Source organism: Asterias amurensis, chromosome 12 (assembly GCF_032118995.1).
Source record: "Asterias amurensis chromosome 12, ASM3211899v1".
In the NCBI taxonomy this organism is placed as follows: Eukaryota; Metazoa; Echinodermata; class Asteroidea; order Forcipulatida; family Asteriidae; genus Asterias; species Asterias amurensis.
Window position 1 is genome coordinate 3242551 of NC_092659.1, and position 23871 is coordinate 3266421.

Here is a 23871-nt window from a genome sequence, read left to right on the forward strand (position 1 = left end):
TTTTACTCTAGGATTTTACTTTAGGATGTTTGGTTGTATTTTTTTTGTACAGCTTAAACGCAATTCAGCATTTAGGCTGCAACGGCTTGATTTTTAATAAACCATTAATAAATAACAAGCACCATAGTGTGACTGGTTTCCTGCTCATTTTCTGCTTAAGCAGCTGTTAGTCCTATTGTTGTTGGTTTTCTAACTCAACCCCTGCAGAAATGTTATCAATTTCTTACTAATTAATTTGTACGCTGGTTTAATCCTTTGAAATAAACAATGTAAAAATCCAGTTGCAATTTTGCCACACACATAATTGAAACACTGCCCTCTGTTGGCATAGAGCTAATAACAGCTCCAACAAATTATGCCAAGCTGTAACATTCTTGGTGTCTGGAGTATAAGACCAAATAAAAATAAAAACTAGTTTAATGTCCTGCCTTTTTGAAGAAAAAAAACAATTTTTTTTTTAAATGGCTGATTGACACATTTTTAGTGACAAGTGGTCGGGCGATTTTTCAAATTTAATTTTCTTCGTCTTAGAATGGTCTAAGATCATTCAGATGTTTCCTTTTTCTTCTTTGTTAGAAAATGGAAAAAAAAAAGCAAAAAAAAAAAGCATCCTCTTAAAGGGAAGCATGCGAGGACGCTAAACACTTATTATTTTTATTTTGGCCTAATACTTTGAAGGTTACTTCAGAGCCCAGAGTGACTGACAGAGCCAACAATCAAATCAATCAGGCTATAATTAATCCCAGTTCAATTTACCAGTCATTAATTTCCCACAGACCACATCACCTTCCCAAACAACAAGAGTGTCCTTGACAGGGTTGGAATTTGGAGGCAAATCTAAAAGATGGCATGGCACTTTGTTTCTCCATATTCTAAGGTTTCTCAGGGTTAGAGATAGTCAGAGCATTCCCTGGAAAATAAACCAATCTTTGCATGCTCTGATCATAGATATTGTGGCGCCTCACCCTCCGACGTAGAGGGCGGTGCGCGGACGGCAACGACGAGAACGTCTCCGAGCGGCTGGAGACGAGTCCGTTGGGATGGATGTATACCGTCCCGAGAAAAGGTACATGCAGGGGTTGAAGGTGGCTTCTCAATTACAGGAGACCGACAGCAGAGGGCGCCCTTTCAGCACAAATGATCTGCACCAGCAGTACCAGCTTCTATGGTACCAGCAACAAGAGGGGGCACAGCGCTCTATAGCTCAGCAGTTAGCAGACCAGCACCACGCCAGCAATGACTCAATAAACCCACAAGCTCTGATTGGACAATGTAATATCGTTATTGGACCATAGAGGATATCACCACGAATGGCAATAATCCCCTCAGAGGACTCCTGAAGGAACCCTTTTCGCCGCACTACCCAGTATGCCCCTCAAGTGAGGAACCTATTCGCCGCACAACCCAGTATGGCCCCTCAACTACACTACAAGGTCCCCTCAATTTAGCTCATATACAAGAACCGTTACAGCCGACTATAGTCAGCCGATTCCCTTGCACGCAGCAGCCCCTCAGTCCACTTACCTAGTAGACGGGACACAGTGCAGTCAGAGTGTGGCAAGAACAATCAGTATTACTTGATTATCAGTCCAGCCCCTCATCACTCTGCACGTCGCTGCTTTTATAGCATTCGGCCACGTGCACACGTGATCGCGCTAACCAATAGCACGCGCTATGCGGGGTCACTGCTGTTGGGATGGTTCCATTCCTCGTGCAGGGGCGTTCTACCTCTGTTGCGCCACAAAGCCTCCTGACAGGCCTGGAATGTCCCCATCCAGATAAGCCGATATATGTTTTATTAAAAGCAACAGAGTACACAAAAATAATACAAACCTTTTTTTCTTTAATACAGGTACGAAAATAATACTTACTCTTTAAACGCTTATAGAAAAGTTAAACAGCCTCCTCTTTTATCAAAACTTTACTTTAAAGAACTTTTATCAAAACTATACTTTAAAGAACCTTTATCAAAACTATAAATTTCAGGAAGAATTTCTTTGGCAATTAAATATTCACACACTGATTAGTAAACTGATTAGACCTGATTCGTTTTTAAGAAAGATAAACTGGCAAGGAGTTACGCGAACGCGAAGACGGTGGGGAACATCCTTCAAAGGTTCCTAGGTGGCGACTGCGGCTTGCGTGGTCCCACGTTGTTCTGCTGTTGCACCTTTATGGTTTCCAGAGCTCTCATGCAGTCTACCAGCACGTCCTGATAGTACGTACGCTGCCTGGTCTCTTCATGAATCATCACTCCTCTTACATACGTACGAGTCTTGATGTGTTCCACGATGGTGGCCACCTCTGGGCACTGGGGGCGAAGACGCCGGATGCGGATGGGCTGTTGGTCGGGGTCGGGGCTACTCTTCCCTGATGGGCCGGTTGGCGGGGTGTTCTTCGGGGCGATGGGGCGCCCTGCCGTTACTGGGGCTCTCACTGGAGAAAGGCGGGGCTTCGAAGTCACTGATGCCTTTGGGGACACAGGGCGTGGCCGTGACGCTTCCGGGGCCTTGACGGACGAAGAAGAAGGTCGTGGCTCCTCTTCCATGGCTTCTACTTGAACCTCCATCTGCTCTTCGTCTTCCTTAACTACTATATCCAGGCCAGGCAGTGATGAAACGATGCTGAGGGCATCGTCATCCCATTCCTCCTCATCTGAAGGAGATGGGTGGAGGGGCGACACGGCCAGTGGCATCTTCCAGCGCAGCTGTTGGAGAAAGGGCTTCTTAACCAGCTCGGCCTCCTGACTCACTTCACCAGTCGGTGGATCTTCGTTGCTCTTGACAACTCTCCGCACCTCGTGGGGCTTGGCGATGTCTTGTTCGGACTCCTCCCTCACCAGGGGTTTTGCTTTAATCTCCGTGACCTCGTACACCTTCTCTGGGTGGTCCGTCTTATAATGGCGCCTCAGATTATCTCTTCTTTTATCCACGTACTCGCAGATCCGGCAATGGAGGAAAACTGGCGGTCCGTGGGTATACTTCCGGTGACGGTTTAACCCCTTCGGTTGGGTGAATGCCTTGTCGCACTTCAAACACTTGTAGGGCTTCGGCTTCCAAACTGCCCTCTGACCCGCTGGTATTACTGTTGTTTCTGCTACTACTACTCGTCCAGCAAAATGGTTGCCAGCACTCCCAGTGCATCTAATTCTCTCCCCATTCACGCATAATTCTAATCTGCCGAAATTAAGATTACCGCCGGTTTGCAACAACCAATCCATTCCCAGCATTGCAGGGGTTCCGATATCGGCAACAACAGCTTTAATTGGGTGTACTGTCTTCCCAATTCGTAATTCCAACCAGGCTGAACCATACACTTTTAATAGACTCCCGTCAACCTGTCTGACCTTTGACTCACATTCCTGCAGATGAGGTCGGTGTTCATTCGGTATTTTATGATACACCGCCATACTCAAGAACGTATCGGTTGAACCAGTATCAACAAGCAACCGAAATTTAATAGATCGAATTGAACCTTCCACAAACAACCCACACAACGGCCCAATTGTGGGCGCCGCCGGACCACAAACCAGATAACTGTTTACATCTGTTGAGGGCCCTGCTCTTCTCTCAGTCTTCCCGGGGACCCACTGGTACGTCGAGTGATCCTCGTTTTCCGACACACGAGGGCGCTTTCTTCTTGGTAACTGGCATTCCCTTGCAAAATGCCCTTGAACCCCACAATTGTGACACTTCATAGGCGCCTTATACCTCTTTGCCGGCGGTAAGCCATCGAATTGTCCGGATACCGGTTGTGCCCGTTGCCGTGGCACTAGTACACCTAATATCCTATCCAACTGTTGAGCCATATTGCTCACACACTCAGACTGTTGGCTTAACGTTCTTTCAACTGACCGGAATCTAGTCTCTACCTCATCGTTATCGTTCGCCCCTCGAGCAAACTTATAAGATGGTCTTTCCCCAACTCGTTGGGCTTCAACCTTATGAAAATTCTCTGTTTCTAAGGCGGCTTGTAATGCCTCTGATAAATCTCTGGGCCTTGCCCGAAATATCCCCTCACGAACAAACTGGTCGGATACAGCATCAACAAAATGATTTTTCTCCAGCCGGTCCCTTGCCTCTTCAGGTATTTCAGGGTATGCTTTCACGGCTAACTCATGTATCCCTTGACAAAGTTCTTGTAGTGTTTCTTTCGGCTTCTGCCGACGATGACGTAATTCTACCAGAAAATTCTCTGCCTGATGACCAGGCCCGAATCTCCGCTTTAACAACATAACCATCTCATCATATGTCCCCTTGTGCCCCTCATGTGAGCCCAAGATGCGAACTGCATCTCCTTGTAGACTGGCAGCCAAAAATGCAGCAGACTGCTGTTTATCCCATTGGTTCACCATACGACAACTCTCAAAATGCCCATAATATTCGTTCCATGGGACCTTACCATTATACCTATCAGGCATAATACAAGGACGTCGAGGACCCTCTGATTTCTCAATAAACCTTGCCTCCCTTTTCAACGGCCAAGGCCCAGCCTTGTCTGCCTCAGAGTCATCAGCCATCACCCTTTCAGCCATAGCCACAGGCGGGCGCGTAGCAAAACTCATTAACTCACTTCGGAACCTTTTTGGATCGGGCGTGCTCACTGCATCCACAAATGGGTTTCGATTCGGACTTGGAACGACGGGTGGACCGGACAACCTATCCCTCGCTAACGCCGACCAATCAGAAATACCAGACTCACCTCCCCCCTCAATGGGATGGGATTTCGACGAGGGTTTATCACCAGATTCTGATTCTTCCAAAGAACAGTACCCAGACGCCTCCTTCCTAATCTCAGCCAGCCCCTGGCATGGCAGTCTAAACTCAACATCCGGATCTATCCTGACGTGTTTATGAACAGTACTTGGGGCCTCACTAATTGGGCTTACCCCAGACGGCTTTACTTCTTCCAACGCAGCCTCCAGTTTCTTGATTTGTTCCAAATGCAGACAATTTTCCCACTGTAACAACTGAAACTCCAATCGGGACCTATGTAGGTCCTCCCCAGATGGGACTCCAGACATGTTGCCCAATTGCTAAACGGGTGTATCCTCGTAATCGTTCCGTTCTACAGATACTGGCCTTGATAACCAACGAATACCCCTTCTCTGTCTCCTTGTCTCACGGCAAATACACCAAATGAACCAAATCAATTCAAACGCAACGGCGATCAACAACCCCAGTAAAACACAAAGAATCAAACTAGCCCACATCAATACAACAACTGTCTTACCTCTTTATAAGGTCTGAAACTAAGGTAGACGATCAGTGCAGCGAAGAATGACAACAGCACGATGAAAAACCAAACCTTCATTCCATAACACACCATAACATGTACACAATTCAAAATCCCACTTCTGACACCAATTTGTGGCGCCTCACCCTCCGACGTAGAGGGCGGTGCGCGGACGGCAACGACGAGAACGTCTCCGAGCGGCTGGAGACGAGTCCGTTGGGATGGATGTATACTGTCCCGAGAAAAGGTACATGCAGGGGTTGAAGGTGGCTTCTCAATTACAGGAGACCGACAGCAGAGGGCGCCCTTTCAGCACAAATGATCTGCACCAGCAGTACCAGCTTCTATGGTACCAGCAACAAGAGGGGGCACAGCGCTCTATAGCTCAGCAGTTAGCAGACCAGCACCACGCCAGCAATGACTCAATAAACCCACAAGCTCTGATTGGACAATGTAATATCGTTATTGGACCATAGAGGATATCACCACGAATGGCAATAATCCCCTCAGAGGACTCCTGAAGGAACCCTTTTCGCCGCACTACCCAGTATGCCCCTCAAGTGAGGAACCTATTCGCCGCACAACCCAGTATGGCCCCTCAACTACACTACAAGGTCCCCTCAATTTAGCTCATATACAAGAACCGTTACAGCCGACTATAGTCAGCCGATTCCCTTGCACGCAGCAGCCCCTCAGTCCACTTACCTAGTAGACGGGACACAGTGCAGTCAGAGTGTGGCAAGAACAACCAGTATTACTTGATTATCAGTCCAGCCCCTCATCACTCTGCACGTCGCTGCTTTTATAGCATTCGGCCACGTGCACACGTGATCGCGCTAACCAATAGCACGCGCTATGCGGGGTCACTGCTGTTGGGATGGTTCCATTCCTCGTGCAGGGGCGTTCTACCTCTGTTGCGCCACAATATAGAATATAATACCTAGATCGGCCGCGCGTACATACGCGCCATAAACCGTACACAAACATTTCTATTTTTTCATGGACGCCCTAAAAAGTCACGTGCTGGTGGCAACGCGCAAAAAATGAACATGGGAGATAGGCCTTTAACCACACTATGGACGCGCTAAAAGTCTCGTGCTGGTAGAAGATACACATTGGAGATAGGCTAATGGCTGCCCCCATGCCAGAACCCGCGTATATACACGCGGCTGATCTAGTTATTTAATTCTATATCTATGGCTCTGATGAACAAATTTGAAAATCTCCCCGATTATGGAAACTTTTTCCCTATAAATGTAGTTCTAAGCTGGACACAAATATTTCCCTGATTGCAAGATGCAAATGTTGCCAGCTCCTCATGTTAGAGTAAAGATATAAATGTCCACAGATTTGCACACATTTGTGAAAAGGTGGTGGTCATGGTAGGAACAAAAGTTTTAAAAATGAGTACAACTGGTTCTGGCCTTGCAATTAGTCCAAAACATTTGAACTCGTTGGTGTTATTATTCATTTTAAAAACAATGAATTTCTCTGGTGAAGAGTTAAGCCCGGTTCATACTTCCTGCGAATGCGAAGCGAATTTGACGTGAATTTGACGTCACAACCCTCCTTTTCATAGCGATATTCGCAAGTGAGTTGAGCAGAGTTACCCTGCTGCGAATTTTTCGTTGCAAATTTGTGACGTCAACATTCGTATCGCATTCGCATTCGCATTCGCAGGAAGTATGAACCGGGCTTTACTGGAATGGTGCTTTACCCAGGCACACAATACAGTCAGGTGGAGAAAAAAAAACTTTAACTCAGATTCTCAAGTTCAAATTCTAAACAAAGACAGTCTACCCCCAATTACTGAGAGTAATGCTTCTCAGATTCAAATTTGGGGCAACAAATTTATGTCTTTTTACATATGAAGTGAAATGATCGGCAAAATGCTTTATACTATTGAAAGCTACTGTAGGTTTCTTACCAAAAATTATTATTGCTATTAATTGTAAGTATGATTACTAAAGGCAAAGGCCTGTATGCTTCGTTTTCTGACAGGGGAAGGGCACCAAGGCATTTACTCCTTGGTAAAGGACACCCTATGAGGAAATTGTAAATTTGTACTGGACCATTTCAAGGGCACCAAGGCAATGACCAGGGGAGGGGGGGGGGGTATAGTCGCCTCCGTGAAGATATCAGGACTGAATGTTCACATTCCCTTTAAACCTGTCAGAGGTAAATGGAAGTTCATTCATGTTAAACATGAAGGAATGTATTAATTGTCACGTTAACACAACATTGATTACTGGTGTATATTTCACTTTCCTCTGACATCACATGCCCCTGGAATGTGCTAACCTAGACGGAATGTGAAAAATGAGGTCTGAAGCAGTCATTTATGACCTAGGCTACATTTATATATCTAAGTTGATTGCCGTCTGTGTAATCAAAGACTGTTTCAGTCATACATTTCTCCCCCTCAGAGAGAGAGAGAAAGAGATTATTTATTTTAAAGCAGTGTATATTGTGGCAGCACAGAACACACACTTGATTCAAGACGATCTTGTTGAATTGGTAAAACCATATGGTGTACATGTACATACACGTTGTGACTATTCCACCAAAAGAGGGAACATTTATCTATTTCACCAAACTCTTCCTATAATACTTAGGATTAATCTTAGGACTTGGGACAAATTAAGTTTCTTAATCAACCGTAGCACTTGGAATGCATTGAACCCATACTATAATTAGGTGAGTTACTAGTTTAAACTTGGGATAGGATTATTCGTAGCGTTTTGTGAAATCGGCTGCTGGTCTACACCCAGTCACAAATCTTGGAAGAGGGAAAGTTTTTTTTTAAATACACCTTGCAACAAGACAGACTCCATTAGGGTGTTATACTGCCTCCATGTCTATTTTTGTTTATACTGAAATAAACCTGCCACCCATGACTATAAAAACATGCCATAATTTAACCTGTCCTTGGCCAAACTTGTTACTAGTTAGTTGGAGAGGAGCTTTTGGCCAATGGACCACCCCTACAAGTTAAAAAAAATACAAATTAAATGATGTATCCCAATGAAATAATTGAGATCTTTTATAGCTAAATTGGCTAGATAAATCATTTGATGTAGAGCAACTCTTTGTTAAAGTGGAGGTTGTTGGTTCAAATCCTGCTCTCGTAAATTGTTCTTCGTTCAACCCCAAATTATTAAACTTTTGTACCCAGTAAGTTTCCCTGGTGGTTTTTACCTTATTGAAATTTGAATTCTTCAGACTATAGGGCCTAGAGACAACCAAATCGTTTAGGGCAAGCTTTTGTAAAGCAACCCACAGATGAGCAAACCCATTGTGTCGTACATTCATTCAGAATTGTGTAAGGGTGTTCTTACTCTCAAGTTTGTAACTTTGCAGATGCAGCAACTGTCTCTATACTTAGTCTAAGGAATTTAAAGGCAGTGGACACTATTGGTAATTACTCAAAATAATTATTAGCACAAAACCTCACTTGGTAACAAGTAATGGGGAGAGGTTGATAGTATAAAACATTGTGAGAAACGGCTCCCTCTGAAGTGAAGTAGTTTGCGAGAAAGAAGTAATTTTCCACGAATCTGAAAGCACACAACTTTGTGTGACAAGGTTTTTTTTCTTTCATAGTTATCTCTCAACTCCGACGACCAATCGAGTTCAAATTTTCACAGGTTTATTATTTTATGCATATGTTGAGATACACTTAGTAAGAAGAATGGATTTTGACAATTACCAATAGTGTCCACTGTCTTTAAGCAGTAACTGGTGAAAGAGCAAGTCATTGTACCATATTTTATTCAAATCTTATAAAGCAATGGTGAACTGTTGGTGTCTTCTTAAGAATATTTTCGCACCTTTAACAGAATTCATGTTCTTTGTATTTATTATCAATGATTTGATTTTATAGGTTAAAAATAATTTATTTGATTTGCTGATAACCCTTCGTTTATTCAAATCACTTCGGGATTAAAAAACCTTTTCGTTGGATTTGGATTTTAATAGCACATATTTCGTGTACAGTCGCATTTCTGAAGTAACCTGAGACCATTAGAAAGCCATCAACTACCAGCCGATCATCAAACCACACCTGGTGGTTTGTTAACTGAATGGCCATGGTGATTTTAACTACAAATACAATTCTGAGTTAACTTTGTTGGTGGTTTTCAAAGTGATTACTTCATGCAGTGTGTTTTTCTCATCACTACATCTGGGAATGTAAAGAATTCAATACTGGCCTTGAAATCTGGCACGCTATTGTCGGTAAATTTGCACATTACTATCACCATCTAGCCAAATGATGTTCAACGTTGATAAGATGATGATATTGCTTTCATCTGTAGTACAATATTTATTTAAAAAGGGCACATTTTATTGTTTAAACAATAAAATGTACCGTTAAAAGCAACTTCACATTTTTCCCGGAAACACTCAGAAAAACTCTGAAGGTGGTGAGGGGACACAGGGACGAAGGCATCGATTTGGGGGGGGGGGGTGGTGCCCTCCTCCTTACCCTCTTAATTATACCACTGGGTTTAAAACACCAATTTTGGAGAGAATCTCAATTGACCGATGCACAAGTAAGACAAAAAGGAATTGTGATCCAGCTGGCTGTTTAATCACTATTTAATAGCTGTTAAATTTGCAACGGGGATAAAGATGTAAATTCTTTTTTTTTTACACCCATACACCGATGTGTGTTAGCACTGTATACACAGTACTTTCCAGAGTCCTGTGAAGAAAAAAAAAATTATGCCTGTGATATTTTTTTCACAGGACTCGAGAAAGTACTGAGTATACAAATACCTACATGTATTGTGTGACAATTTACATATTAACAACAAGTTTTAACCTCTACTTCGGCAATATATTGAAATCAGTTTAGTGTAGTGGCCTTCCCACCTTATAACGTTACTCCCCCCCCCCCCCCCTAGGGGATTTCTCATTAAAAAATAACAAAAGTTTTGAAAAAATAAAGGCAAGCTGAAAGATGTTTTATCGTGTAGGAAAGATCGCTGGTCTCTTCTATAAAAAATGGATTAGCTTCAAGTACATGTGTACATTTAAAAATATATGTTCTTTAAATAAAAAAAAGTACATCTTGGCTTGTGTTAAATTAATCATGTGTTTGACCCCGAACAAAAGTGCACTCCCTTGGGTTTTTGCCGCTTGTTGTGCACAAATTATGTTTTCATTGATTTTCCTGGTGAAAATCCTGATTCTCGTGATAACATCAAAATAACAACAACAAGTGTTTTACATCCAGGAGAATGACTTAACCCTTTCACCTCTTTGATCCTTACTGTCACCAAACAGGATATCATTAACTTGTTACAACTGATTTCGCTGTTGAATTTCGAGAAAAGCTGTTAAAACTTCATTAATAAAAGTATTATTTTGTTCATAACACATTCATCAAACAAATTGCAAGAAAATAACGGAACGGAAGGGGGGGGATTCCTTTGATAGAATTGACTGATTTTTTTTTCCAGATTGTATGTTGTCAACTTCTTTTGCAGAAAGAAATTATAAAATGAAAAAGTAGCGTATGAGGGGGAAGTAGTTGGATAAGGTACAACCACAAACCAACTATGTGATCACCTTGTGCCAGGACTCTGACCTGCGACGGGAGGAGCTGCGTACAGCAATGGCGGACCAATTTGTTTGGAGGGCGATTACCGATGCTACACATCGACTGCAATCTTTTGATTCTAACTCCCCCAACCAAAAAAAAACCAAAAACCACTCCTTTAAAATAAGGTCTTAGTGATTTAAAACTTATACCAACTGTGATGTAGACCTTCATCCTGATAGACTAACGGCAAAAAAATATTGATCAAGGGAAGACAGGTCCATTAACTGCTATTTTAAGAGCAATACTTCACCAGGAATACACAATGGAATAACATTCAAATTGACTCATTGACGAAATGAACTTCCTATTTACAAATGCAGGCCTCAATTACACGCAGGTCGCATCTGTTGCCCCTGGTCTTGGCCTTAGTGCCCCTTCAAAAGTTTCCCATAGACATCACAATTTCGAAGTGTAAGTGCCCTCTACAAAATAAAGAAGGGCCTTGCCCTAACCCTTGACAACAAGGACTTACAATGACTACAAATGCAGGGGTTGATTTCACAAAGAGTTAGGACTAGTCTTATCTCGAGTTAGGACCAGTTACTTGTCCTAACTTAGGACTATCCATGCAATTTGTATATCTCCTAGGTAGTCCTAACTCTTTGTGAAATCGACCCCAGGCCTCGGATTACAGGGGCCACTGCTGTTGCCCCATGTCTTGGCCTTAGTGCCCCTTCAATAGAACCTTCTGCAAAATGGAAATGGCCTTGGCCGTTTAAGTTAGGCTTGCGTCTTATTTTATTTTATACACAGTGCAAGATTAGCTCATCTCCTCCTTGAAAAAACCCATTATTTTTTCTTTAAAATGTTGCATTTTGCAACGAAAGGTTCTGTGCACAACAGAAGGTTATGACATTGTTCTTTTTAGTTTGAAAAGAGGGGAGTAACACCCAGCCAAATCGCTTTGAGCTTCTTTTATTCCTAGTACAGACATATTTTGTGTTTAAAAATCTTTGTTTCAAAACATGATGATGACAGGAAGAAACTCTTAAACACAAGCCATTTGTTGTGACTTTGAGTTGTCTGAGGAACACAAATTTGTTTACAAAATATTTTCAAATAAAGGTCAGCACAACAACCTTGTCCTATTTGTTCTTGTGGATTTCTTAAACTTTCTAATTTTCCCAGAAAATTCACTTTTCAACAAACTCACTGTTATTCTGACGGCACCCTTGTTTGTCACTCCATTCCCCATAAATTCTAAACCATTACTTTAAAAGCAGAGACAAGGCAATGTGAATCATATCCAGTTATACAAACACACAACCCTCCTCTTCTTTTCTAGTTCATTCCCAGGTGAACCGAGGACAAATTAATCTTCTACAGTCCTTCTGGGAAAGGAAGGGGGGGGGGAGGAAAAGGAAAGATGATGCTGGACTGGCAGCTGGGCTCTTGGACCCTCTCCAATATTTACTTGAGTGGGGGGGGGGGGGGCTCAACTTTGGTTTCATTCACTTGCCCCTTTGGAATCTCACGGCAGTGAATCAGATTTTTATTACTTGAAGGACAAGCCCAAGACCGACCCCAATTGAGGCTCGGATCAGTGGGGTCAGCATAATCTGTTAACCCTTCCATGGGGTGCTTGGGTTTCGATATGCCTTGTCAATGTAGCTTTACGCTAACCTTCAAGAGGTTAGGGTAAAAGGTTCAGGGGAAAAGTCATTAATCCACAATGGCAGTGGGACCCTACTGTAAGGAGGTACTGTACACTTCTCTAAGTTGTACTTAAGTTGTACTTGTAGGCACTCTAACATCTATTAAAGGCAGGGTACTTTTGGTACCCATAAGTTAATGACGTATAAAACTTTGGCCTACCTGAAAAGCTCTTGATATTGTTAAAAAACATTGTTAGAAATGACCTCCTTTGAAGGTAGTTTTGAAGAAATAAATAAATTTTCACCCGAAAAATTTGAATACCCAAAGATATTTGCTAAGCAAAACTATGCGCTTTAACAGCTTTATGAAATTGGACCCTGACTACCAAGCAGCAGCATCACTGGTTTTTTTTATCAACTCTCACAATTCCTGATTATTGTTCCCACCGTCAATGCAGGAAGTCATTCCAGAAACCAGTGGGCTGATTGCGCCACTGTCTAGCTGTTCCTTTCCTGTCAGACAACTAAAAAAAAAAGAAGCGCCTAGGACTTCAGTCACTCACTGCCAAGGCAGTCAGACAATAATGGGTGACTTGGATAAACAAGGTGTCCTGCTTGCTTTGTTGTCCTTGTCACCCTTAAAAGACCCTCACAAAATGACAACATAAATAGACCTACCCTTTTGACTTCCAAGCAACGGCAGTAAGAACAAAAAGCCAACCATGGGAATATCAGTTTTCAGATTCGCCAAATATTTTTTGAAGGGGGGGGGGGTGAGGTTATTGGAGAACATACCATGAGGGTGACACACTTGTTCATTCACATTTCTTTTTTCATCAATGATACAACTTTGGTTTTGTTTACATATTGTCACCTTGGCTTGTTTGGGAACTTTCAATAGAAAATACTTTTTGAGGTTGTAAGTTTTTCACCTTGTTAAAAGGAGCAGCGAGGTGACTCTTAACTCAACAATTATGACTGTTCAAGGTTTACATATCCAGGCCTGATAGTTCACGGAGGCAACGAAGGCGATTGCCTCCGTGTCCCCTGGTCATTGCCTTGGTGCCCTTGAAATGCTCCAGTACAAATTTGCAATTTCATCATAGGTTGCCCTTTACCAAGAACAAAATGCCTTGGTGCCCTTGCCCTTTCAAAAACGAAGCATACAGCCCTGCATATCACTATCAGGCATCAGCATGAGTTTATCATTGGAACTCTTGACATACCCAGCACAACTTCAATCTCTTTTTATACAGCCAATAAGCCTAGTGATCAATCCCTTAAGGCAAATCAAATTTGGGGAAGTTGCTAAGGTAGTATCATGAAAGTTTCAGCTGACGAAAAATGTCTTCTTGTTGAGAAGACAGCAAAAAAAGTATCATAGAATTTTCATCAAAAAATGTTGAATCCATCAATCTGAGGGGCGTTCACAAATTGTCGCCATGGAAATTTGAGCTCCAAAAGTTGTCTTTAAATGTGATTTTTGGACATTCAATTTTTGTCAACACATTTTTAGTGGTTTATGAATGGGGCACTTCATATTAAAATTTCATGGGATGATTACTTTATAACAAGTGTTTTATTTGCAGATAAAAACTAGTTCACAATTTTCTTTTGTGGGTCATAACCAAAGAATGACCCAACAATGTATCTTCAAATCTTGGATAATGTATTAGCAGTATTGTTTGGGCAATTGTCCTCAAGATAACAAGTAACTTTGAAGTAAACACCCCGATCAAGTTTCTTGTTTGTCTACAACAATAGTGTTGTAAAATAATATAGCAAATAATAGAAACCCAAAAGTGCACATACTCTTTCCTGTCCCAGCAAGCAACACTTTTATCAACAAAAAATAGCAAAGTTGACATCAAAGTTAAGCAATTCTCCTGTGAACTATACCACCTTCTTGAACTAGGACAAAACTTAGCCCCAGCCTTAAGATTGTAAAATAACTCCTAGCTAGGACTTGTCCAAAGTTGGACTATCTTTGTGAAATCCACCCCTCATTTCAACAAAGCATTTCTCTTGTGGGGTCCATTGCTTCATTGTCTAAATGACCTAACAATGGGGCTCCCGCAAGCCCAGACACTCCAACAGAAATTCACTAAGCTTCCAACAGAACCTTCCAAAAGCACATTCAATAATCACGGCCTGTGTGGCACTGGCTGGAGATACAGCGAACTGTGATAACGCCCTCTTTTGATCCTCCTCCAGGCCATGTTAGTTTCCCATAATATGGGGGACCAATCTCCTGCAGACAAGACTTCCCTGGGACACCTTGGCCGGTAGGCCTAAACCAGCCATCAAGAAAACTATTTGCACTTTAAAGTCTAGACAAGTCAACAGGTCCGTGTAACCCAAAGCAATAATTGCAGATAACTTAGCACTTTTTCTCCTGCCATGTAACAGTCTGTGACATTTCCTCTTCCTGAAGTTTTGTCTTCTTAATTATAACGTCTAGACTTCAACAATCAGAGCCAAGATAATGACAAGAACAACAAGATTTAACAATTAATGGCTAATAAAAAGAATCATCCAAGATTCCATAAACAATCATTAAATTTAACCACTGAAGAAGTACTTTAATTCGTTGAATTCAATTATAATTAGTTTGGCATATCTTGAGGCATCTGGTAAATTGAGCTTATTGGTGATAAAGATAAACATGAACGTTTTCAGAAACACATGAATCTCTGGTGTTTCAATGAGGCAGACAATTTTTTTTCTGATTTTGGGTAGCCTACACAAATTAAATTTAAAAAAAGGATGTTGAGGGAGAGAGGAGACAGTACGAGTTCCGGTAAAAACACACATTACAAGGGCAGGGCCCAAAATTAAATCCAAATAAATGTAAAAGTGAATGATTTGAATACTTAAAAAAAAAAACCACCCCACCCCTCATCACCTTTGGCCCACTTTTGCACCCCAAAAAAGAAAATGTCTGGTTACACAACTGTACACAACAGAATCTGGTTAGAAATGGTCTGATCTTTAATCTGACATGATGGACGCCACCAGCATGGGTGGGATTGACCGCCCAAAAGGCCCTTTTCGAAACCACGGCTTAGGCTTTGGATTCGACTCTGGTTAGCTTGGCCCAGCGGTTGTTTTAACAGTTTGCGCATGTTTTGCCTACGCACGCTCAGGGCTTCAGACGAGAGAACGAGCCTGAAGCTGAATCCAAAGCCGAAGCCGTGGATTTGAAAAGGGCCAAAGGCTCCACCCATCCCCACTCCACTTAGTACCCAGACTGGGTTTACACTTGAGATACAAAACCTAGTTTACCGCCACGCCCACTCCCTGGTCACCTCCAGGGTTCCGGTACCTTCAGAGCCATGAGTAACCACAGATTACCCAGGGATCAAAATTAAAAGAGAGAGCAGCTGGCATGAATTGAAAAAGGGCTCTCCAATTGTTAGTGTATCTCCGCCCCCCAACCACAGGCCTTCATATGGACAGAGACACAGTGGACTCTTGTTTTAACGAGGTTGCTGGGACTGGTCAAAGACCTCTTTATAACAGGAATGTTGTTATAAGATGACAGTAAAACAAAAAAACATAAAGCTGAAATGAGATCCGGGACTTCAGAATGTACTCTTTATAAACAATCTCATTTTACACTTTTAAAACGAGAGTCAACTGTAAATAATGGCATTATGTATGGTTACTGATTCCCATAATTTTATCTTTTTTTTAAAAACTAACTCAAAGAATTGCCTGATAACAATTAACGGCAAAAAATTGGTTTGTGGCCTGATGTTTCAACCCTAGCAAATTCTTTCTCGACATTTTTTACCCTACAGGTAGCAGATTCTTTCTCTAAGGTCGAAACATCAGACCATTCACAATTTATTTTAATTGAGACCTTAGGCCCTTTTGGTAATTTTAACAGTTTGCAACACAATTTTATGTTCTCATGGCGTATCATGGCCGAGCGGTTAAGAGCAACGGATTCAACCTCTGGTGTTCAATCAGCAGAGTGTGGGTTCGAAACTCGGTCATGACACTTGCTACGTAAAATTGGGGAGGTAGTGCTTTCTGCTCTACCGGCCAGGCTTCGGATTGATGATACCTAAGCCTACATCCGTGGACTGTAAAAGGGGCAACCCTGTTTCAGCCCTGGGAGTAGGTGGCAACAGCCTCTGGAAAATATGATTGTAGCCCACACCTTGAAGTGACCTTAAAGGAACACAATGCCTTGGATCGGTCGAGTTGGTCTTTGAAAAGCGTTTTGTAACCGTTTGTTATAAAATGCATATGGTTGGAAAAATGTTGTAAAAGTAGAATACAATGACCTACACAAATATGCCTCAACATTGCATGGTTTTCTTTTTACCTCGTCCAAAAATAATAATAATAATAGACCGTTTTTATATAGCGCTTTTCACGCCGGAGGGCGTCTCAAAGCGCTTCCGACAATATTACCCCTGGTCACCGGGCCTTAAATCATTCTTTAAACCATCTCAGCTCCCTGGGGAGTATACAGCCTGTGCGACAAATACATGCGCTACTCGGCTAAACCAATCACAAGAACCACCTCTGCCCTCACAGGTACCCATTTACCCCTGGGTGGAGAGAAGCAATTTGCTCAGGGACACAAGTGTCACGACCGGAATTCGAACTCACACTCTGCTGAACAGAAGCATCAGAGCTTGAGTTCGGTGCTCTTATCCACTCGGCCACGACACCCTACCAATACCATGGTCGGCCACTTTCGGAGTCAAAATTTTGACTCCCATAAATGGCCGACCGTGATAGTTCGCGACGTAAAAAGAAAACTGTACAGTTTTGAGTGATACTTGTGTGGATCATTATTTTCTACTTTTAAAACATCTTTCTAACCATATGCATTTCATAACAAACGGTTTCAAACGCTTTTTTTAGACCAACTCGTCCGATCCAAGGCAACGTGTTCCTTTAAGGCCTTGTGTTTCTGGCGACTTCCTTAAAAAAAGAAAAAAAGTAAGAACAAATAAATAACACTGTACTTACCCTTCTCCCTGCTCTTCCTTTGCATCCGCAAGTTTTACATGTTTCTACACATTCTCTTCCGCTCTATACAAAGGGAATAAAAGAGAATATAAAATTGAATCTTCAAGATTTACATGTTCTACACATTCTCTCCCGCTCTATACAAAGCAATAAAAGAAAACATAAAATTGAATCTTCAAAGTGTTCTTGCGAAGAGTCTTTTAATTTTCATCAGGTTTTAATGCTCTATGATTTTGTAAAGTTTGTTACTTCTAGGTTAGGTGAATTAGGTTAATTTGAAGTCTGTTCATCCTGTTGTGCTTGTTCATTCACCAGATGACAGCCCCCATCCATCAGGCTCCCAAGGGGAGGCTTTGTGGACGGCTCTACCAAACATTGACTAACCACACATCCTTTACCCATTTATTCAAACTGGCAGCTCAGGATAGGAAAATAATAAAATAATTCAGCAAATGTGCCCCTCTCTTTGCAGATAGTATTTAATCATAGAGCACGGTCCTTGCTCTATAGTAAAATGTAGTTTGAAATGGAAAACAGGAGAAAGAAATAACATATTAAATTTTCAATAGAATGTCTTTGGGACGAGTTGTGTTGAAAAAGTAAGGTTAATAATGGCAAAAGGGCTCTACAGTTTGGACAACTACGTTACTGCAACAACACATCAGAAACATTATAGACACATTATGGCCTCCTCATACCACCTTTAAAGTGCAAGAATAGGCCTACTGTAACACTTTAACAGTGCAAGAATAGGCCAACTCACAACACCTTTAAAGTGCAAGAATAGGCCCACTCACAACACCTTTAAAGTGCAAGAATATGATACTTGTCTTTGTCAAAGACCAGTATCTGCACTTTGTGTGACCCAACAGAAACATGAAATAAGAAACCTGTAAAAGTTCAAGCTCAATGCGATTCACAAAAAAATAGCCATAACAAAATAGTTGGTTTATATTATATGGTTTCTGCATGGTTATCAAAACTTTGTGTTTTGGACTAGCGAGATCAAAACTTAATATATTTTCATGACAATGTTTTACTCATTTCTCAAAAACTACAGCACCTCAGCAAGTAAGAAAAGCTTTCTATTACCATCCTTATCTTTAAACCAGGTAAATAAGTTTAATATTAATCTGCGGATGCTTTTATGTCGTACCAAAAGTACCCAAACTCTTAGTTGCGATGATCATAACCCTCCATCCGTTCCTCCCGACCCTCCATCCTCTCAAACGTCGGAGGGACGGAGGGTTAAGATAATCCCAACTACCAAACCCTTTAAAACGAAATGCTTATGACACTGCCTTCTCTAATGTCAATGTCCTTGGTGACTACTTGTGCAAACCCATTTTAGGGAAATGAATTCAACTGGAATACCAGTGAGATCTATAAGCAGCCCAACACTCCATCAAGACAACTCCGCACTTGCTCTTCCAGATCACAGATAGCATTCAATACATGTGGTTGTGATGATCATTTGGCCAAGTAAAACAAAAAACCAGTTGATCGTCCGGGTTTTTCCAAAAAGAGGAGGATGGGGGCCTTTTTTTAAATATTGTTTTAAATTTCTTTGCAGTGGGCGGCCAAAGCATTTTAATTCAAACCGGCCACCAATTCTTCATTTTAAAGTCACCACTTAATTTATTAAGTTAGAAGTTCTTGAAAGATGAGCAAGTTTAATGAGAAATACACAGACAATTATTTTCTTTCTGAGAAAAAAAGTATAGAGTAAAGAAAAAAATTTAAAAACAAGAAAAAGATGCAACCTGAAAAAAAAGGATGAGGGAGGTGACGATCAACTTTATTTTTTATTACTTGGCCTAATATCACAACACATGACATGGACTACCAGAAGGATTGGTATTTATTATATCATTATATAAACATGTGGTCAAAACAAACATTCATAAATCTCAGGCTGTTCTGATAATGTCTCTAGCATACAATGGCAAAAGTGCTACCTATTCTGAAAATTTATCTCTCAGTCTCACCTAAACTTATTTGTTATCAATCAAGATTGTTTGATCAAAAGAGCAAATTTAAAATGTCAGCAGTGCGTTGGCATTAAACTTGTATGGCCCTACCAGCAACAACAAATATCTTAAGTTTTTGAAAACTCCCGGCTATTCTGATTGTCTTTATCAGACAATGAAAAATGTCAACAATGAAAATGTATACAATACCAAAACTTATTATCAAAAGTCTATGATTAAAAGTTCAAAATTATACCAGCTATACACTTACTAGGTGATAGATCACAGCAATATCAAAAGTACTTTAAAATCACAGGCAGTTTTGATTTAGTGTCTTAATCCCATCACGAAAAATGTGCTAGGTTACCTCTTCTGAAAATTTATATACCAAACATTTTTATCCAGATCAGGAGATCATGGCCTACATTGTATCAGCAAATTGATACACTAGCTGACAGATCGCAAAAATATAGAAAGTATTTGTGCCAACAATTAAATTTAAGCAGAGCACAGGCTTCATACTTACACCAGCAAATAGATCCACTTGCTGATAGATCTAAAAATAAAAAGTATCTTGCCCAAGCAAGTGGCATACCACTCTAGAAAATTCTACATTTTTTGTTGCTGAACGACAATCGGAAACCCTTGAGATTATAGACATGTTACTATAGCCATGGGACTGGGAGCATCTCAATGTCATGATCATTAAAACACAATGAGTTCCAACCTTCCTTACAACCCTTGTAATTGAAACAGACCAAAAGAGCGAGGACATGACGATAGGTTGCACACGCCACAGATATGAGTCCCAGAACACCCTCTACTTGGTGTTACCTCAAGGCCGTTACATTCAAAGAACAACTATTTTTTGAGGGGAGTCCTAACAGCATGGGGCATGGCGCCATCAGGGAACCTTGTGGGTTTATTCATTGCTTCTCCCTTGACTTTTTGACCTTGGTGCGCCCTGGGAACGGTTCCACACTGACACCCATTTCAGATGGCTTCAGTGACAGAGGTTCCTTGTCTATACTTGACTTCTGAAAGACCCTGACTACTTGTTGTTACAGTTTGATGTTTAGGCCCTACACAAGTGACACATTCTTGAATTGCAATACATCTGCAACTATGACAGCTAATGCTATAGCAAGAAGAACAAAATTGCATTTGCCCTTAACAGTGGTCCACTCGCAAATTCTTCAATTTGTTTAAAACCTGAGACCAATTAAATGCCCTCTAAGTAGCCTGGTGTCGATTTCACCAAACTCTTCCTAACTTAGGATTAATCTTAAGACTTAGGATGAGTTATATTCTGTATCCAAAGACGTAGGACGCATATGAATCCAAGCTAGGATGGTTTACTCATCTGAACTCAAGATAATATTAATCCTCGGGTTTCGTGAGATTGGCTGCTGGCTACCTAGTTCATTTTAAAAAGCATTCAATTTAATAGGAAAATGGCAATTGAAAATATTGCTGATTTATTGTTTCAATTTTTTAAAATTTCATTTTATTTTTTAGGAAACAACTTCTTTTGTTGGTCACTAACTGCATTGCCTTAACCCTTGCTCTCATATGATGGTTGAATAGAATCCAAGTTAATACTTTGAACAACTCTACCAAACTGACTCTACAACTTGAGTGCATTTCTACTATACATTTTTTAAGTAGGCCCTACAGGTCGATATCTGCTATTACAGGCATGTACACGGTTACATAATCCAGATAAAGACCCCGGATTTCTTGATAAAACACTCAATTAGCATTTTAACAGGGGATCCTATCTTTGCAAAGTTGAGATTGCTTTGAAATACAAATGATCAGTGATTCATGAGGGAATTCTATCCCAAACCACTCCTAATACTTCACATTTGGTTGTCAGTGCTCGTGTGAAAAGGGAAAAATTCACAAATTCCTCAAAATAGGATGCCCTTTACCAATGCCTTGGTGCCCTTGCCCTTTCAAAAATGAAGCATACAGGCCTGCCAAAGGAAATATTAATTGAGTTTCATTAAAAACTGTTGTCATGTTCCCTGTGCGCAATAACACTGAAGGATACCGATTCTGCTTTTAACAAAGAGGGACCAGACTCTGATATACCTTCCATTCAATAGGCGAAGTCCAGTTGGGGTGACTGTACTTTCGTAAATTTTGGTCGAAGAACTCTCGAAGGATGTCTAAAGAAATATTCACCCACTAGAACTTAGAAAGGCAAAGTAAACCTTTGGTTGTTAGAACTGTTCGGTTGTTTTATATGATATGCCTACAGTATAAAACTAACCAGTGATGTGAAAGTGTCATTTCAAAAGGTGGTATAGCTTTTTTGCGATAGTGCAAAAAATATGGAGTGGTTCTATGTCCATGCAAAACGAATTATCCATAATTGGAATACACAATCTGCAAAACATTTCATGCCAAAACATTTCTTAGATTGAAATATATTTGTTGTTGAATCCCTCAACTCTCTCTTAAAGGAACACGTTGCCTTGGATCGGTCGAGTTGGTCTTTGAAAAGCGTTTGTAACTGTTTGTTGTAAAAATGATATGGTTAGAAAGATGTTGTAAAAGTAGAATACAATGACCTACACAAACATGCCTCAAAATTGCGTGGTTTTCCTTTTACCTCGTCGACTAACACGGTCAGCCATTTATGGGAGTCAAAAAGTTGACTCCCATAAATGGCCGACCGTGTTAATTCGCGACGTAAAATGAAAACCGTGCAATTTTGAGTGATACTTGTGTGGATCATTATATTCTACTTTTTAAACATCTTTCCAACCATATACATTTCATAACAAACGGTTTCAAACGCTTTTTTAAAGACCAACTCGTCCGATCCAAGGCAATGTGTTCCTTTAAACCATACTCCTTTAAAAGGAATTGTTTCTCAACATGTTATAAATTATATCCAAATTTTTTGAGTATTTACTAAAGGTATCTTTAATAAGAGGCACCTGTACCAGGCCTTTTGTTCATTCACACTAAAGGTCACTTGTGAGCAGACAATCTTAACTATGGGGAATCTTTCCAAGGGAATCCGGCCAACAGATGGCCCGGAGAGGTCACACTCGGGGTCAAAAAGTACACAAGTCACATCTGAAGACTTGCACCACACACTGAGGATCAGTTTAGTCCCAACTCTAGAATAGTCCCAACTGTAGATGGGACTGGTCCAAACCTGAGTATTACACAGTAACACTCAAGTTGGGACCAGTAACTTCCAGTTGGGATGGCCCAGTGCCGTAATCTTCAAATTTTCTGAAGCAGCACTTTAAAGACAGTGGACACTATTGGTAATTGTCAAAGACTAATCTTCACAGTTGGTGTATCTCGACATATGCATAAAACAACAAACCTGTGAAAATTTGAGCTTATTCGGTCGTCGAATTTGCGAGATAATTATGAAAGAAAAAAAACACTCTTGTCACACGAAGTTGTGTGCTTTCAGATGCTTGATTTCGGGACCTCAAATTCTAAACTTGAGGTCTCGAAATCAAATTCATGGAAAATTACTTCTTTCTCGAAAACTACTCCACTTCAGAGGGAGCCGTTTCTCACAATGTTTTATACTACCAACCTCTCCCCATTACTCGTTACCAAGTAAGGTTTTATGCTAATAATTATTTTGAGTAGTTACCAATAGTGTCCACTGCCTTTAAAGGAAGAAGAACCACAGCTGGGATGGCCCAACTACAGCTGGGATCCAGATATCTGTCACCAAGTAAGGTGGAACCAGTTGCTCTTATACATGTACATGTAGGCCTACATTGCATTGGATCACCATAATACGATAGACTGCTGGTGGTTGTTTCTACCTCCTCGATGGGTGGTAAGACAGTTGTTACAAACTATAACACTAAAGTTAGACCCATTACCAACTAAAGTTGGGTTGATTCTAAAGTTAGGCGGAACACAAGAACACACCATACAAATAGAAATAATCCACGGTGGTACCAAATCAGACTGCTTCCCCCCAAATGAGAACTATATGTACACTGTACCATACACTGGTGAAGTAACTATGCAACTGTAACCTTAGAGGAAGGAATAACACAAAATTACATCTAGTCACTGCCAGTAATGAGAAATTGCCACTTAGCCAATTGTCACAGGAAATGCATAACGAGATCAATACTAATTAGCAAAGCTAGGGTGAATCAGCTTCTGTAGGTTGGGGGTTCCTAAGGGAAGTGGCATTAAGTAGCCCCCCCCCCACCCCCCCCCCCCCCACCTCGTCCAATAAGCATTACAGTATTTTCTGAGCTAAACAAATACAACACCTTTCCTCATACAGTATTGTTGATTGGGGTTGAAACAAGTTCTTCATGCTTGTGTTTAATTAAGGCTCAAAAAGGAATGCAACTGGACACCCTTTAGAAGAAAAGTAAAACAGATAAAAAAACTAAGAATCCTTCCTTATCAACCTAATGTTTAACTGTTACCACTGGCAATGACATCTGTATATGGCGTTGTA

The 23871-nt window shown here is 41.0% G+C and overlaps 2 protein-coding genes across 2 annotated transcripts in view; both read right to left on the reverse strand.

The window, feature by feature from the left end:
* Nucleotides 1-23871, reverse strand: part of LOC139944959 (uncharacterized) — a 67655-nt gene that overhangs the window by 40930 nt on the left and 2854 nt on the right. The window contains exon 3 of the mRNA XM_071942155.1: nt 17431-17493. Within this exon, the coding sequence (XP_071798256.1) occupies nt 17431-17493 (63 nt within the window). The remainder of the gene's footprint in view (nt 1-17430; nt 17494-23871) is intronic.
* Nucleotides 997-5975, reverse strand: LOC139945572 (uncharacterized). The gene has a single exon (XM_071942964.1). It carries the CDS (start codon nt 5021-5023, stop codon nt 2111-2113), a length of 2913 nt encoding a protein of 970 aa, XP_071799065.1. The 5' UTR covers nt 5024-5975; the 3' UTR covers nt 997-2110.

Bases quoted from the DNA above. Each gene is read 5' to 3' on its own strand.
- LOC139945572 (XM_071942964.1), bottom strand. From the start codon at position 5,023: ATGTCTGGAGTCCCATCTGGGGAGGACCTACATAGGTCCCGATTGGAG.